This window comes from Coffea arabica, chromosome 9c (genome assembly GCF_036785885.1).
Source record: "Coffea arabica cultivar ET-39 chromosome 9c, Coffea Arabica ET-39 HiFi, whole genome shotgun sequence".
Classification (NCBI taxonomy): domain Eukaryota; kingdom Viridiplantae; phylum Streptophyta; class Magnoliopsida; order Gentianales; family Rubiaceae; genus Coffea; species Coffea arabica.
This window is the reverse complement of record NC_092326.1, coordinates 13,022,119-13,037,733: the sequence shown is the minus strand read 5'-3', so window position 1 is coordinate 13,037,733 and position 15,615 is coordinate 13,022,119. Positions and strand designations below refer to the sequence as shown.

Sequence of the window (15,615 nt, the reverse complement as noted above, 5' to 3'; positions counted from 1 at the left end):
AAATTCCCAAAAAGCAAAAAGTGGAAGTCATAGGAATGTATTTGGAAGGGAGGGCGGACAAATGGTTTCAAGGAGTTAAATTGGAAAAACCAGGGATAACTTGGAGAATGTTCGAAGAGCTGCTATATAAGATATTTGATAATAGAAATGACAAGGATGTGGTAGAAGAATTCAACAATCTACAAGAAGCTGGAAATGTGGAAGAGTACCAAGAGAGGTTTGAAGAGCTCAAAACCCTTATGATGATTAAGAATCCGCATCTAGATGAGGAGTATTTTATATCTAGCTTCATCAGTGGGTTCAAGGATGAAATCAAGACCATGATAAGGATATTAAGACCTACAACTTTGTCTCAAATCTTTGAAATGGCTACGTTGTGATAGAGTGCATTTTACTGGGATATTTTGTGTAATATTGCACAATTAGTTGACTAAATATTGCACTAATTTGGGTGTATTCTACTCAGATGTGGTCTTTGTGTTAATTGTAAGAATTGATGCTAAAAAAGTTCTTAAAATCAAAATGCAGAGGACTTCCTGATAAGTAGGCGTACCCATGCCTAACTCCAGCCCTCAGAGTCGGATCTCCGTGGTTCGTCGCACGTGGGGAGCTTCAAGCAGTGGGATCCGCTTAAAAAAGCTGAAGCAATTATATTGTAATAGGTTTTCCTTTTATTTAGGGACTTTTGATATTTGAATACAAATTTTTGGAAGGAGTAAAGACTAGAATTGGGGGGAACCATATTGTTTTGCTCTCTGGTGGGGCCGGCAGAGTAGAAGGAAACCAATTCCTTCATTTTTGGCGGCTACCAACGTAAGAAGGGATTTTGGACTTCCAAAGGGTATTGTACGTTTGAGTAGGCTTTTGCCTTTGACTTTAGTTGGAGCTTTTGGTAGCAATTAGGAAGGCCAGAAAGGCTAGCCACCGTTGTGGACCATTGGAATTGCTTTTCATTCTTGTTTAATCAAAATTTGAAAGAGAGCATCAGACTCTCTGTACGTTTGGCTTGGAAGACAATTGAAAGCAATCGAAATCAATTATTTCTTTTCTTTTCTCGGTTGACCGATTTTGGGAAAAAGGAATTGACGGCTCTTTTCAACTTTCTTCGCATGGCTTGTTCTCTAATTATGGAGAACTAAATCCCTAATTCTAGTCAAGGGGACAACTGACGATTTGGTTTGGCCATTACTGTGAGATATAAACCGTTATTCATTATTTCTTTCATTTATTGGTATTTATATGTTTCCTTTTTTTAATTGTTATAACTTATGTGTATGATTAATTAGTGCGCAATAATTAATTATTTATATAGGCTATTTTGCTAATTAAGGGTAATTGAATCCGTAATTGTTCGATTATCTCTATCTAAGTAGCAATTGGCGTAAATAGGCTTATGTCAGGGAAGCATACGATCTAACTTAAACAAACCCTCGTAGCGTGTTTGTTAGTTAGGATTGGAATTTTCTAATTATTAATGCAATCTAGAAATTAAATCCTACAGTCGTACCTAGGGTTGTTTTCGGGTTAGAGAAATAGTTAACGGTCGTATCTTAACTATCGAGAAATTAAGGAAAGGTTGGTTGTTTATCGCGTGCATGACAACTATAACCAATCTATTAATAAATGTTGAAATTATCTGTGAATCAATGATCAGTGCATGAAACATTTCTGAAGTGTACCCTTGGCTAGAGTTCTCCCAATTATTTCTTTTAATTAATTATTTTCTGTATTTGATTTATTTAGTTCATTAGCATTTAATCCCAAATTTCCCCATTTATCTTGACTCGAAAGGAAATAAATTTCTCCCCAATCCCTGAGGAGACGACCCTGCTTATCACTGTCTACTAGTTAGTGAATTTAGTCAAATAATTAATTCAGGTATATCGGATTAAGCAAACACTTTGGGAACAGGGTGAATCAAGTAACCCATTGCACACCTAGAGTCCCTGCTCCAGTACCTAAAATTGATTGGTGACTACTTTTGGTGGTAGTTCGGTTTTATTTATTATTATTGCACAGGTTCAATACCTGTCAATTTTTGGCGACGTTGTTGGGGACTAGCATTTGAATTATTTATTTCTTTTTGAGTTTAGTTTTTTCTTGGTATTTTTTATAGTTTATGCCCCGTTCTACTCATACAGATAAATTGATATACGATCATGAGGTTGAGAAGGCAGCACGTAGGTGAAGGCAAGTGACTAGGAGACGAAAAGGAGGGCAATCATCTATTGCAAATGAGTCGATAGAGGACGAATATAGCATGACAAACAACCAAACACTAAGGTAGCTGGCTGCCCCGGAGTTGACTCACCAACCCTTGTGCATTACATTCCCAACTTTGGTTGAGAATACCGCCTTCAAGTTGAAGTCAGGGTTGATTCACCTCTTACCCTCGTTCCATGGTCTCTCTAGTGAAGAACCCCTTAAACACGTTAAGGAGTTCGAAGTGGTTTGCTCTAGCATGAAATCTTCTGGAGTCACTGAGGATCAAATTATTCTAAGAGCCTTCCCTTTTTCTCTCAAAAATGCAGCTAAAGATTGGCTATACTACCTACCCGCAGGTAGTATTACTACATGGGCATAGTTGAAAAAGAAGTTTTTAGAAAAATTCTTCCCTGTATTCTGGACTGCAAGTTTAAAAAAGGAGATATGTAGCATTAAACAGTATCCCGGGGAGTCCTTGTACGACTATTGAGAAAGGTTCAATAAGTTATGCACTAGATGCCCGCAACATCAAATTAGTGAACAACTATTGATCCAGTACTTCTATGAAGGGCTCCAGGCATCTGACAGAAGTATTATTGACACTGCAAGTGGAGGAGCACTGGCAGATAAGACACCAAGAGAAACATGGAAGCTTATTGAATTGATGGTAGAAAATTCGCAGCATTTTGGCTTCCATGAGAGCAACCCCACCCTAGGTCAACGAGGCAGAGACGTCATCCATTCAGCAGCAACTGTCGGAGCTGACGTCTGCTGTTAGGCAATTAGCTATGGGAAATACGCAATGAGCGAAGATATGTGGAATCTGTACAAACATGGACAACTGTACGGACACATGTCCCCTTTTGCAAGAGGATGGGGCGGAACAGATAAACATGGCTAGAGACGTACCCGCGTCTCGTAGGCAGTATGACCCGTACTCCAACACGTGCAACCCCAGTTGGAGAGACCATTCCAGTTTCAGCTATGAGAATAGGGCACAGAATTCTTTTTCAAATCGTCCATCAGGATTTCAGCAACCATGGCAACCAAAGTCTCAACTCTTGTCCTCCAATTCAGGAAGCTCTTTGGAGGATATTGTTAAGAGTTTGGCCACGACTACTACTCAGCTCCAGCAAGAGACTAGATCCTTGGTCACAAGCACTACTCAGTTCCAGCAGGACACCAGAGCAGGCATGAAAGATATGAAAACTCGAATGAGTCAAATGACAACTGCCATTAATTGCCTGAAATTCCACGTTTATAGGAAATTGCCATCGCAACCCGAGGTAAATTTCAAGAATGTAAGTACCATGACACTGAGGAGTGGCAAAAAAGTGGAGGGACCTAAAGTGGAAAATCTGAAAAATAAAAGTGAGGAAGAGATAGAAAAGGAGATTGAAGAGGAAGGACGCATTCGCGAGGACCCTAAGATAACATTCACTCCTTCACCCCCTATTAAATCTAACTTACCTCCCTTTTCTTACAGGTTGGAAAAGACAAAGAAAACAGAGAAGGAAAAAGAGTTTTTGGATGTGTTCCTGAAAGTGGAGATCAACATCCCCTTGTTGGATGTAATCAAACAGATATCGAAGTACGCCAAAATTTTGAAGGATTTGTGCACCCATAAAAGAAAGCTAAGGGGTGACGAAAAAGTGGCAGTGAGAGAAAATATGTCAGCTATACTCCAAAGGAAACTCCCACCAAAGTGTGAGGACCCAGGTATGTTCACAATTTCATGCAAAATAGAAGGTATCCCAATTAGGAAAGCGATGTTGGATTTAGGGGCGTCAATTAATGTAATGTCTAAAGCTATTTATGCGTCTCTTAATTTTGGGCCATTAAAAGGCATAGACATTATAATCCAACTAGCAGACCGTACCAATGCTTATCCAGAAAGGTTAGTTGAAGATATTTTAGTACTGGTTAATGAGTTAGTCTTTCCAACTGATTTTTATGTCCTAGACATGAGGGATGAGAGGTCATTAAATTCGTCACCTATTTTGTTAGGTAGAACATTTTTAAGCACTGTTAGGACAAAAATAGATGTGAATGAGGGTACTTTGTCGATAAATTTTGATGGAAAAATTGTAAATTTTAATATTTTTGATATGATGAAATACCCGGAGGAATCTAACTCTGTTTATGCTTTGAATGTTATTGAGCCCCTGATGCAGGAAATATTGAATTAGATGGGGAGGATGCACTGGGAGTAGTTTTGGGCAAATATCTTGAGTTGGGAGCAACTCTTGATGTAGAAATAAGTGATGAATTGTGCCATGCGGTTGAAGCACTGCATTCGCTCCCACCAATTTCTCCAAGGTATGAGATTACTTCTCTGTATGTACCAGAAACTCAGACGAAATTATTGCCTTCTATTGTGCAGGCACCCGAGTTGGAGTTTAAACATCTGCCAAAACACTTGAAGTATGCATTCCTTGGGGACAAGGAGACACTACCAGTGATAATTTCTGCACACTTGTCACCGAGTCAAGAAGACAACCTAGTTTGTTTTCTTCGAGATCATAAGGAGGCGATTGAGTGGAGCATAGCAGACATCAAAGGAATCAACCCATCCTTATGTATGCACCGGATACGGCTTGAGGATGATGCAAAGTCGGTGAGATAGGCGCAACGAAAATTGAACCCGCTAATAATGAAAGTAGTCAAGAAGGAGATACTCAAATTCCTGGAAGTGAGAATCATCTTTGCCATCTCAGACAGTCCATGGGTGAGCCGAGTTTAAGTAATCCCAAAAAAGACGGGAGTAATGGTAAAAAAGAACCAGGAAGGCGAGATGGTCCTAGTGAGAAAACTCACAAGATGGCGCTAGTGCATCGACTACCGGCGATTGAATGCCGTGACAAAAAAGGATCACTTCCCTCTCCTTTTTATTGATCAGATGATAGAAAGATTGGTTGGTCGTGTTTACTAGTATTTTCTTAATGATTTTTCAGGGTACTTCCAAATTGCGAAGCACCGGAGGACCAGGAGAAAACTACATTCACATGCCTATTTGGTATGTTTGCTACCGGAGGATGCCTTTCGGTCTCTGCAATGTTCCAACGACTTTCCAAAGGTGTATGGTAAGTATATTTTTCGAATATGTAGAAAAAATTATTGAGATATTTATGGATGATTTTAGTGTATATGGGGATAGTTTTGAAAAATGTCTTGATAATTTAGCTTTAATTTTGAAATAGTGCATAGAGACAAACTTAGTTCTTAATTGAAAAAAATATCATTTCATGGTAGAGCATGGTATTGTCTTAGGACATGTAGTGTTGGTTAGGGGCATAGAAGTAGATAAAACAAAAGTCAATATTATTTCTACTTTACCTTACCTCGTGAGTGTATCGGAAGTGCGTTTCTTTTTGGGTCATGCAGGATTTTACAGGAGATTCATCAAGAATTTTTTAAAAATTGGAGCACTCTTGTTCAAATTGTTGCAAAAAAACGTAGCATTTGCCTTCACCAAGGAGTGCAAGATGGCATATGACAAATTGAAGGAATCGTTAACCTCACCGTCCATTATTCAATCCCCAGACTGGAGCCTCCCATTTGAAATAATGTGCGACGCGAGTGACTACGCAGTGGGAGCAGTGTTAGGGCAAAGAATTGGCAAGGCAGCACATGCAATCTATTATGTGTTGCGCCCTATTTTTGAAAAAAATAGATAAATGGTTTAAAAAGCGAATTTTGATTTGATAAAATGAATTTTTGTTTTAAGAAAGAAAATGAGTCTAAATGGGACTTGAAAATACGACGATTTGACCCAAAATATAGTTTAAAAAGGGTTTTTTGAATGAAAAATGGAGTCGCCACTTGGTATAGAGTTAAGGTGTACCAAGTCACCTAAAAATGAATTTTTAAAGAAAAAGTAGAAAACCCTTTTTAAATGACTCCAAGTCTACGAAAATCAGAGAAAAAGGTCAAAGATTTTCTTATTTTACCCTTAAGGTTTATCACATTTGGATGTACTATATGAATGCAAACCCTAGATCTAAGAGGGAATCGAGGGGTCCGAAATGTGTTTTCAAAACTCAATTGGTACCAATCACATTAATTGTGACGCCCAATAAAGATTTTTCGAAGAAGTCACGAATAATGCAAGTCATGAGACTCGAAAGAAAGAAAAAGTAGGAAAATAATAATATACAAATGTGTATATCATAAAGGAATGCATCATAATGGGTGCGGGGGACTTACACTCGTGACTTTCAATGTTCCCTTTAATAAAGGGAATACGAGGGTGCTAAGGCTAGAGAAGCCAAACTCGTCCATATCCCATATCGAAGGGGTTATTTCCCTAATCTAATCATGCAAATGTACTAGCCTAATTCTAATGCTTAGATGTAATGCAATCTAATGTCATGTCTCATGCATAGGAGTAAGTAATATACATATAAGGGAAAATATGGGAGAAGAGATATACATATAAGGAGGAATGTCATGCAAAAAATGATAAAAGACCCTAAAAAGTGAAAATTATGCATGAAATGAAGTGATTTTATCACACAACCATGATCTAACGCTTGAGGGGCTCCTAAGGGTCTAGCGTTGGACTAGTATGGATTCGAGAAATTGACCATAACTAGTATTGGACTAGTGTGGTGACGTCACACATTTATTACAGTCAAATAAATCATGTAAAGTATAATAAAGCAAATAAACACATAAACCACATAAAACACATAACACATAAGCATGATATCTAGATGCAAGACCCTAGGAAAGCGAGTAACACATAACACATAGGTATGCAAAAACACACAAGGCAAATAAAGCAAAGAAACCTCTAACTATTACACTTGAGGAGGCCCTACTACAATCTAAAAGGGGGAAATAAATAAATAATTAAAATAAATACATAACTATTACAAATTTGGCATTCAAGTGCCTTTCAAGTGATCAAAAATCGAACTAAAATAAATATATAAACTAAAGCCAATAAAGCGAATAAATAAATAAATTAAATAAATAAATAAATTAATAAATAATAAAACATTTAAGAGGCATGCAATTAAGCACGTAAAATCACATAGGGCACGTAGAGTCAAATAAAGTAACAATAAAGGATTAGGGTGTACCTCCCCTGAATTGGGGCCCTAAGAAAATGGAATTGCTCTCTTATTTACCCTCCAAAACAATAAAATGGTCAGGGTACCACTTTAATCAATAAGTAATCACAAAAGATAAAAATAAACATGAAATTAAATCAATTAAATCATGTTGACAACCCACGTCTAAGAAGCCAAAAGAAGAAAGGACTTGATTGCAAAAATTAACAAAGCTTTGGGGTCAAAATTAAAGAAGAATAAAGTTTAGGAGCCTATTTGCAATTAAATTAGGGATCCAATTGACAGAAATTGAAAGTTTTCAGGGCTTTAGTATAGTTATTTAAAAATGCAGGGGCTGGTTCGCAATTCGTTTCTGGTCTCTTAGGAGACAAGGCCACTGGACCATTTTTAACTTTTCTTGGGCCAAGACCACTTGGCCCAATCAGAAGTCCAAGATACTGAAATGGGTCAACCCACCTTTTTACCAAATAAAACCCAACCAAATGAATCAACAACCCAATCCTAAAACCCAACCAAAAGTTTTGAATTTTAATCTTCCTAAGCCCAACAAGAAAACCAAACAAATGTTACTAAACTCAACAAGATAAAACTCCACTAAAAATTACTAAGCTTTGATTAAGCATTAAATCCCCAGAATTAATCTATCCAAAAAAATCACATTAACTTATATCACAGAAGAAAACATTTAAAGGGACAAAATTGGTTAAGCTGTCTAATTCTCTGGGCCACATCAGAACAAAGGAAACTTGAGAGGTCCCAATGCAACAAAAATAGGGGCCTAATTGAAGGAATTATGAAGGTTTTGAGGGTCACAATCAGAAGCTCTGGAACTCTGGGGTTAAATTACAAAATAAAAAGCAAATGGAAGGACTAAAATTGTGATTTTGGACAAACGATCATCTTCCCCAACAGATTAAACAACAGTCCACCATTCCTGTCCTTCTTACAAGCAAAGCACTATAAAAAGAAAACAGTTGCAACTCTAGACATTCTCCACAGACAATGAAATCCACAGTTCCCTCTCCTAACATCAATTTAGGAAGCATAAGAGAACGGAAAAAATGCCAAACGCCAATACATCACAATTTTCAAACGCCAGGAGACGAGCTCGCTGACTTAACCAGTTTTCCTCACACGCAAAAATGAAGGCAAATTGGTTTTCAATTAGAATTTCCAATTGGGCATTTTATCAAACACTGAATGGGCATAAAAAATTCAGCAAAACTTTGTTCAATCGAGACTACAATCGGCCCCACAATTGTTTAGAAACAAAGAAATTCAATTTCAGTCATCATATGCAGCATGTGTACTCAAAATTGAGGCCAATTAGCAAGAAAAACGCAGTAGATGAAGCCACAGCGGTCATGCTTAGAGGGCTTGGGAAAGAACTAAAGTTCAAGAGAAAAGGGTGAACTCACAGTGCTCTTACTTGCGCGGCGGCGACGGTGGCTATGACGAAATCTGACTTCGGTGAATTGGAACTGGGAGCTGACGAAGTCTAAATTCCTGTTCGGGTTAATCCCGTTTAAATTTCTGTTTGGGTCAGTCCCATTTAAATTTCTTGTTCGGATCAGTCCCGTTTAAATTTCTGTTCGGGTCAGTCCCGTATAAATTCCTGTTCGGGTCAGTCCCGTTTTAAATTTCTTGTTCGGGTCAGTCCCGTTTAAATTCCTGTTCGGGTCAGTCCCGTTTAAATTCCTGTTCGGGTCAGCCCCGTTTAAATTCTTGTTCGGGTCAGTCTCGTTTAAATTTCTGTTTGGGTCGATCCCATTTCTCAACATTTTGATAAAGATATCAGTCCTCGTTTCAAGGGCGGCAATCACTGGAATCATTCGCAGTCGAATAATGCAGGTAAGTATTTGGTGTCTATTTTTTTGTCTCAAATTTTTCCAAAACTCAGACAAAGAGGGGCAAACTGTAGATTCCCAATTTTTGACTTTATTTTTCATTATTAGTTTTATTGATATTTATTTTAGTTTGGTTTTACTAATCTCATTTTTAGACATTTTAGCATTAAAAAAAACAAAAAAAAAGAAGAAGAAGAAGGAAAAGGGAAAAGCCAATCAAAGGGACAAAGAATCAGACACATAAGCCTACTTTGGGGTTTAAAATCTTGGCCCTTCATATTAGGTTTAGTCTTTTGAGGTGCCTTTAAAAAGGCCAAGGAGTTGCAAACAAGAGAGGGCTAGGAGGATCGGACGAAAAAACTAAAACAGAGGAAATAGGGGCGGCGGAGAGAGCAAAATGGGGGCTTTGGGGTTAAAAGAAAAAAAAAGAGTGTTTCATCGGAGGCTAAAAAAAAAAGAAACAGAAGAAAGAAAGAAACAGAGGAAGGCTCGGCCGGAAAAGAAACAGTGGCGGCTGAGTGTTGGAGAGGGTTACGGACCAAAAAGGGGGAAGACTAAGAAACAGAGGAAATGGAAAAACAAAAGGGATGTCGGCAAAGGCTTCTGGCCAAAAGAAAACAGGGGAGGATTCGGCTAAAGAATGGAGCTAAAGAAAAACGGAGAGCAAGGGAGATGGGGGTCTCAACTTCAATCATCGGAAAATTTCCAATCACTACTGCAAAAAATTTCCCACTATGGAAGAGCTAAGAAAAACAACGGCTAGAGGGGAGTGGGGGTAAGGAAAAATAGAGCAAGGAAAGTTCATCAGATGTGCTACTCGAATTCACCACTGACTTCCCATCTTTTGCTATCGCTGCCGTCACCAAGCTCAAGAAAAACAGAGGGGACTTTTTCGGAGGAGTAAATCAGAAAGGGAGTCTGAAAAGCTTGGGCTTCGGTTTGAAAAACATAAACAGAGGAAGGAAAAGGGTCTTCGGCCAAAGGTGAAATGGAAACAAGAAAAGCAACGGCAGCAGCAACACAACGGCTGAGCTAGGGGGGTAGAAAAAGAACAAAAAGGGACGGCTAGAATCTGGGGCAGGGAGGAGATGAAAAAGGGTCGAAGAAATGGAGGAATTCCTCCTGGTAGGAAGGAACGGCTTCGCGTTTTCTTAATCAAAATCTGATCCGATTTGCCCATCGAACTCCTTCTCCAACCCCTTCCAAAGCCATCTTACCACCACCACCAGTTTCAGCATGCCCTTTGCCGAGGCACAACCACAACTCCACCCTGCCGCCTGCTCAGTTTCTTCTTCACGACCCTGCCGTTGCCGCAGCCAGCTGCGCCTTCCTCGTCCAACAAGGGAAGAAAATGCAAGCTGAGGAAAAAGGCAGCCATAGCCAAACGAAAACAAAGAAATCAACAACTAGTTGTTGTTTCCGCCGCTACCACCAGATTCGTCCACTGCTATCTGCGAAATTGCGCCAAGCAAGAGCACGGTAAGTTTTTCCTTTCTCTCCTCTTTAAATTTCAGTTGTGGTAAAGCTTTTGAAATGGTTTGCCGTGAGCATTTTGTTTCCATTTTATGTTGATTGTTCATGTTTCTTTGAAATACACATGCTTTGTATGTTGACTGGATTAGAATCCCTTTGTGTTGTTGATAATTTTTGGGCTCGGATTTCCATCCATTGCGCTGAAAATTGCTAAAATCCTCCATGCCCACGTAGTGTTTGACAAAATGCCCGAATGGAAATTTTGAACCAAAAGGAGTTTTTTTTATGTTTTTGTCAATAGGGACTCCAGCTAGTCTAAAGTTAGGCAGAATCTGTGCATTTGTTTAGCTGATGGAAGGGAAAGAAAAATCATGATTTTGAAGTTGTTTTCTTTCATTTTTGTCATCTGCATTTTGAGATGCTATGTTTGAGTGTTTTGTTCGATAGTTTGCTGGATTTGAGAAGCATCAAAAGTTGCAGAAACTTTTCCTCTTATTCGCATCGAAGAAGAAAGCTTCTGCGGAACCTGAAGCATAAATTTCTGAAAAATTGCGATTGAACCCTTCATTTTCTGCCTAATTTCATTGTGGCCCAAAATTTGAAAAATTGAACTAATTTTTTCCATTTAAGTTTAATCCTCTGTTTGCATATTTTATGTGACTTTGTGGATAGATTAATTCTTGATTTTGAGTCATGATTGTGGTTTAATAATTTTAGTTGACTTGTTTATTTTGTTGGGTTTAGTGAAACGAGTGTTTTGGATTAAGGATTTATTTTGTTTGGGCTTAAGGAAGTGGTTTAGTTTATTTTGTTGAATTTTTGACTTGGGTTTAGGAAGATGGAGCCCAACACTTTTGGTTGGTTTTTAGGATTGGGTTTGTGATTAATTTAATTGGATTCAATTGGTAAGAATAATTAGGCTAGCCCATCTGTTTTGCTTGGGTTTCTATTGGGTTTCTATTGGGCTAGGGAAGCTTTGGCCCAAACAAATAAAGAAAATGGCCCAATGGCTTGGTCCATTAAGGAACCAGAAAACGATTTTGCCAATCAGTCCCTAAATTTCTCCTTGACTATACTGTGGCCCTGGACTTTTTTAACCTCTTTCAATTCGGTCCTTAATTTAATTGCAAATAGGCCCCTAAACTTTGTTTTTCTTTAATTGTGACCCAAATTTTTGTGATGATTATAATTTGACCTCAAAGCTTTGTTAATTTTTGCAATCAAGTCCTTCATTGTTTTAATTTCTTGAATGTAGGTTGTTTATATGATTTAATTGATTCAATTTCATGATTCATTTTTACCTTTTGTAATTATTTCTTGGTTAAAGTGATGCCCTGACATTTTTATTATTTTGGAGGATAAATAAGTGGTTTCAATTCATTGGGGTCTCAATTCAAGGGAGGTACACCCTAATCCCTTATCTCTTATTATATTTGACTCTACGTGCCTTATGTGACTCTACATGTTTGATTGTATGCCTTTTGAATGTTTTTATTCATTTCATTTATTTATTCATTTGCTTTATTGGCTTCGTACATTTCTTTTAGTCCCAATTTTATCATTTGGGAGGCACTCGAATGCCAAAATTGTAATAGTTAGGGATTTAATTGTTTTATTCCATCTTATTCCCCCTTTTAGATTGTAGTAGGCATTCTCCCCCAATAATGTAATAGTTAGGGCCTTAATTGCCCTATGTGTTGTGCATGCTTACGTGCTATGTGTTACTTGCTTTATTAGGCTCTTACATTTAGTCGAGCATGCTAAGTGTTATGTGCTACGTGTTTATAGGTGATTGGCATGTCTACTTGCTTTCTATAGTTGTAGATGAATATGATGGATGAATGCACGTCACCACACTCGTCCAACACTAGTTGTGGCTCATTGTCCCATTTTTCACTAGTCCAACGCTAGTAGGAATTCATAGATATGGGCTAGTCCAACGCTAGACCCTTAGGGATCTCCCTCGCTAGTTCATAATCGCATGTCTCACTACATTTCATGCATTTTTTCTTAGCATTTGGCATGCCCCTCCAACCCTTTCCCTTTCATTTTAGGCTTTTTGCATCTCCATGTTAGTTATAGGGTACATTTGCTTGAGAGTCCCCTTTCGATAAGGGAAACGAGCGAGTGTGGCTACAAAATAGCCTTAGCACGCTAGTTCTTCCTTCTAATCAAAAGAAAAATTAAAGTCGTGAAGTTAGGAGTCATTCCCGTACCCGACTTGATGCATTCCTATAGGTTCATACACTCTCATTTTTATCATATCACTTCCTCACTTTCTTTATCCACATTTTCTCACTACTTATATCTTTTTCAATACAAATGCCATGTTCACACATTTTTCTTCTTATCACTTGTTTTTCTACCTCACAAATTGCACCCAATTGCACTTATATGTATCTACTATCATATTTTCATCCATTTGCACACAAGCACCTTTATTTTCCCAATTTGCACACATGCACTTATCTTACATTCGCACACATGCACGTTTTCTTACATTTTTACACTTGCACTCATATTTGAGTCTTCATTTGCATCATTCATGACCTCTATGAAGGCTTTCCTTATTGGCCACTACAATTCATGTAGTTGGGATCAAAAAGCCTCATAAGAAACATTTTAGATTTAGGATTGCATTTGTTTTCATATCCATTAGTCGTATCCAACATGTGATACATTCCTTGGGTAGAATAATTAGGAAAAGTGGGGCTAAGTCACGCAACTAGCTTTGGCTAGGGTAAGGGAGTGCCTTAGGTTTTGCCTTTGCCTTCTCCCTTATCAAATGTGACCCCCGATCCCTTTCTTTGGTTACGTAGACCTAAAAAGTTCTTTAAAAGGGTTTGTTTACTTTTTTTTCTTTCTTTCAAAAATAAAAATCATTTTTGGGTGACTTGGTACACCCTAACTCTATACCAAGTGGTGACTCCATTTTTCATCCAAAAAATCCTTTTTGAACTTTATTTGGCCAAACCGTCGCATTTCAATGCCACAGCCTTTTCTTTTCACTTTCACACACGTTCACATACATAGCTCACACACTACTTTCACTCACACAACATCAAAAAGTGGGGCGCGACAATAGGCACATGTACAGTTGACAAGACCCAACCGCTGGTCTGATACGAACGTCCACGAAATCAGGAACTCACTAAGAACAAGGACTGAGTTGGCTGGTAACTGCCATCAACTCCCAGCAACGGTCAGCAACTGCCCAACGTTCATCTTTGGCGCGCACAGGCAACCGCCGCACCATTCCGTGCGCCCCATTTCCCGCCATCGGCAATATTCCGCGCCCAACTTGCTCTAACACTTAGCAATCTTAGGCACCGTAGTTCCTAGCCCTTGGAACCACCCAAAACATCCCACCGAGCCATAGTCATTCCGAGGCCTTGGTCTCTAGCCTTTGGTCTTGACTTGGCTTAGTCACAGTTATCCCTCTATATAGATGTCTTAAGGGAAAACTTCCAACTGTTAGTAGAGAGACACCATTTTCCCCAACTAACTCAGAGACATTTGATGCCTCTAAAACTTTCCCCAACTCATACTTGGGCTAGGAAAACATCATCAAACACTGATCCTCTCATTTCTAACAAGTTTCACCTTCGCCCTTCCTATCTAGGCTATGGCTGGCCGAACTTGGCCACGGCCGTGCGCGTTCCTTTTGGACCGCGCCCTAAGGGGCTAACAAACCACTCCTACCTGAAGAGGTTTGTCGCGCCCCACTTTTTGAAGGTGTGAGAGTAGTGTGTAGGATATGTATGTGAACGTGTGTGAAAGTGAAAATAAAAGGCCGTGGGATTGTGAAATGCGTCGGTTTGGCAGAATAAAGGGTTTTAAATAGAAAAGGAGTCGCCACTTGGTATAGAGTTAGGGTGTATCAAATCACCCAAAAAGTGGTTTTGTTTTTGGAAAGAAAAATAAACAAACCCTTTTTAAATAATTTTTTAGGTCTACGTAACCAAAGAAAGGGATCGGGGCCACATTTGATAAGGGAGAAGGCAAAGCCAAAGCCTAAGGCACTCCCTTACCCTAGCCAAAGCTAGTTGCGTGACTTAGCCCTTCTTTTCTTGATTCTTCTACCCAAAGTATGTGTTGCATGTTGGATGTGACTAATGGATATGTAAAAAATGCAATCCTAAATTTAAAATGTCTCTTATGAGGCTTTTTGGTCCCAACCACATGAGTTGTGATGGCCAATAAGGAAAACTCTCATAGAGGTCACGGGTAATGCAAATGAAGACCCAAATATGAGTGCAAGTGTGAAAATGTAAGAAGAATGTAAAATAAAATAAAATAAGAATACAAATGTAAGTGCAAGTGTGCAAATGTAAGAAAAGTGCATGTGTGCCAATTGAGCAAATAAAGGTGTTTGTGTGCAAATGGATGAAAATATGGTATAATAGTAGTAAATGCATATAAGTGCAATTGGGTGTAATTTGTGAGGTAGAAAAATAAATAAGTGATAGGGAAAGAAGAAAAATGTGCAAACATGGCATGTGGATTGAAAAAGAAATATAAGTAGTAAGAGAATGTGGATAAAGAAGGTGAGGAAGTGATATGATGAAAATGAGAGTGTATGAACCTAGAGGAATGCATCAAGTCGGGTACGGGAATGACTCCTAACTTCATAATTTTAATTTTCGCTTTGATTAGAAGGAAGAACTAGCGTGCTAAGGCTATTTTGTAGCCATACTCGCTCGTTTCCCTTATCGAAAGGGGACTCTCAAGCAAATGTACCCTATAACTAGTATGAAGATGCAAAAACCTAAAATGAAGGGAAAATGGTTGGAGGAGCATGCCAAATGCTAGAAAACTAAGAAAAATGTATGGAATGTAGTGAGACATACAAAAAATGCACTAGCGAGAGGGAACGGGCCTAATGGGTCTAGTATTGGACTTGCCCTTCACTAAATGCTTTATCACAAGTGTTGGACTTGTGAGAATTAAAAGGGAGAACCATGACTAGCATTGGACTAGCCATGGTGTACGCATTCATCCATCACATTCAT

The 15,615-nt window shown here is 38.6% G+C and overlaps 1 protein-coding gene across 1 annotated transcript; it reads left to right on the top strand.

The window, feature by feature from the left end:
* The first annotated feature begins 35 nt into the window (after positions 1-35).
* On the top strand, positions 36-380 carry LOC140014122 (uncharacterized). The gene has a single exon (XM_072064522.1). It carries the CDS (start codon positions 36-38, stop codon positions 378-380), a length of 345 nt encoding a protein of 114 aa, XP_071920623.1.
* Positions 381-15,615: the final 15,235 nt, after the last annotated feature.

Excerpts from the sequence above, each read along its gene's own strand:
- LOC140014122 (XM_072064522.1), top strand. The coding sequence starts at position 36 with ATGTATTTGGAAGGGAGGGCGGACAAATGGTTTCAAGGAGTTAAATTG.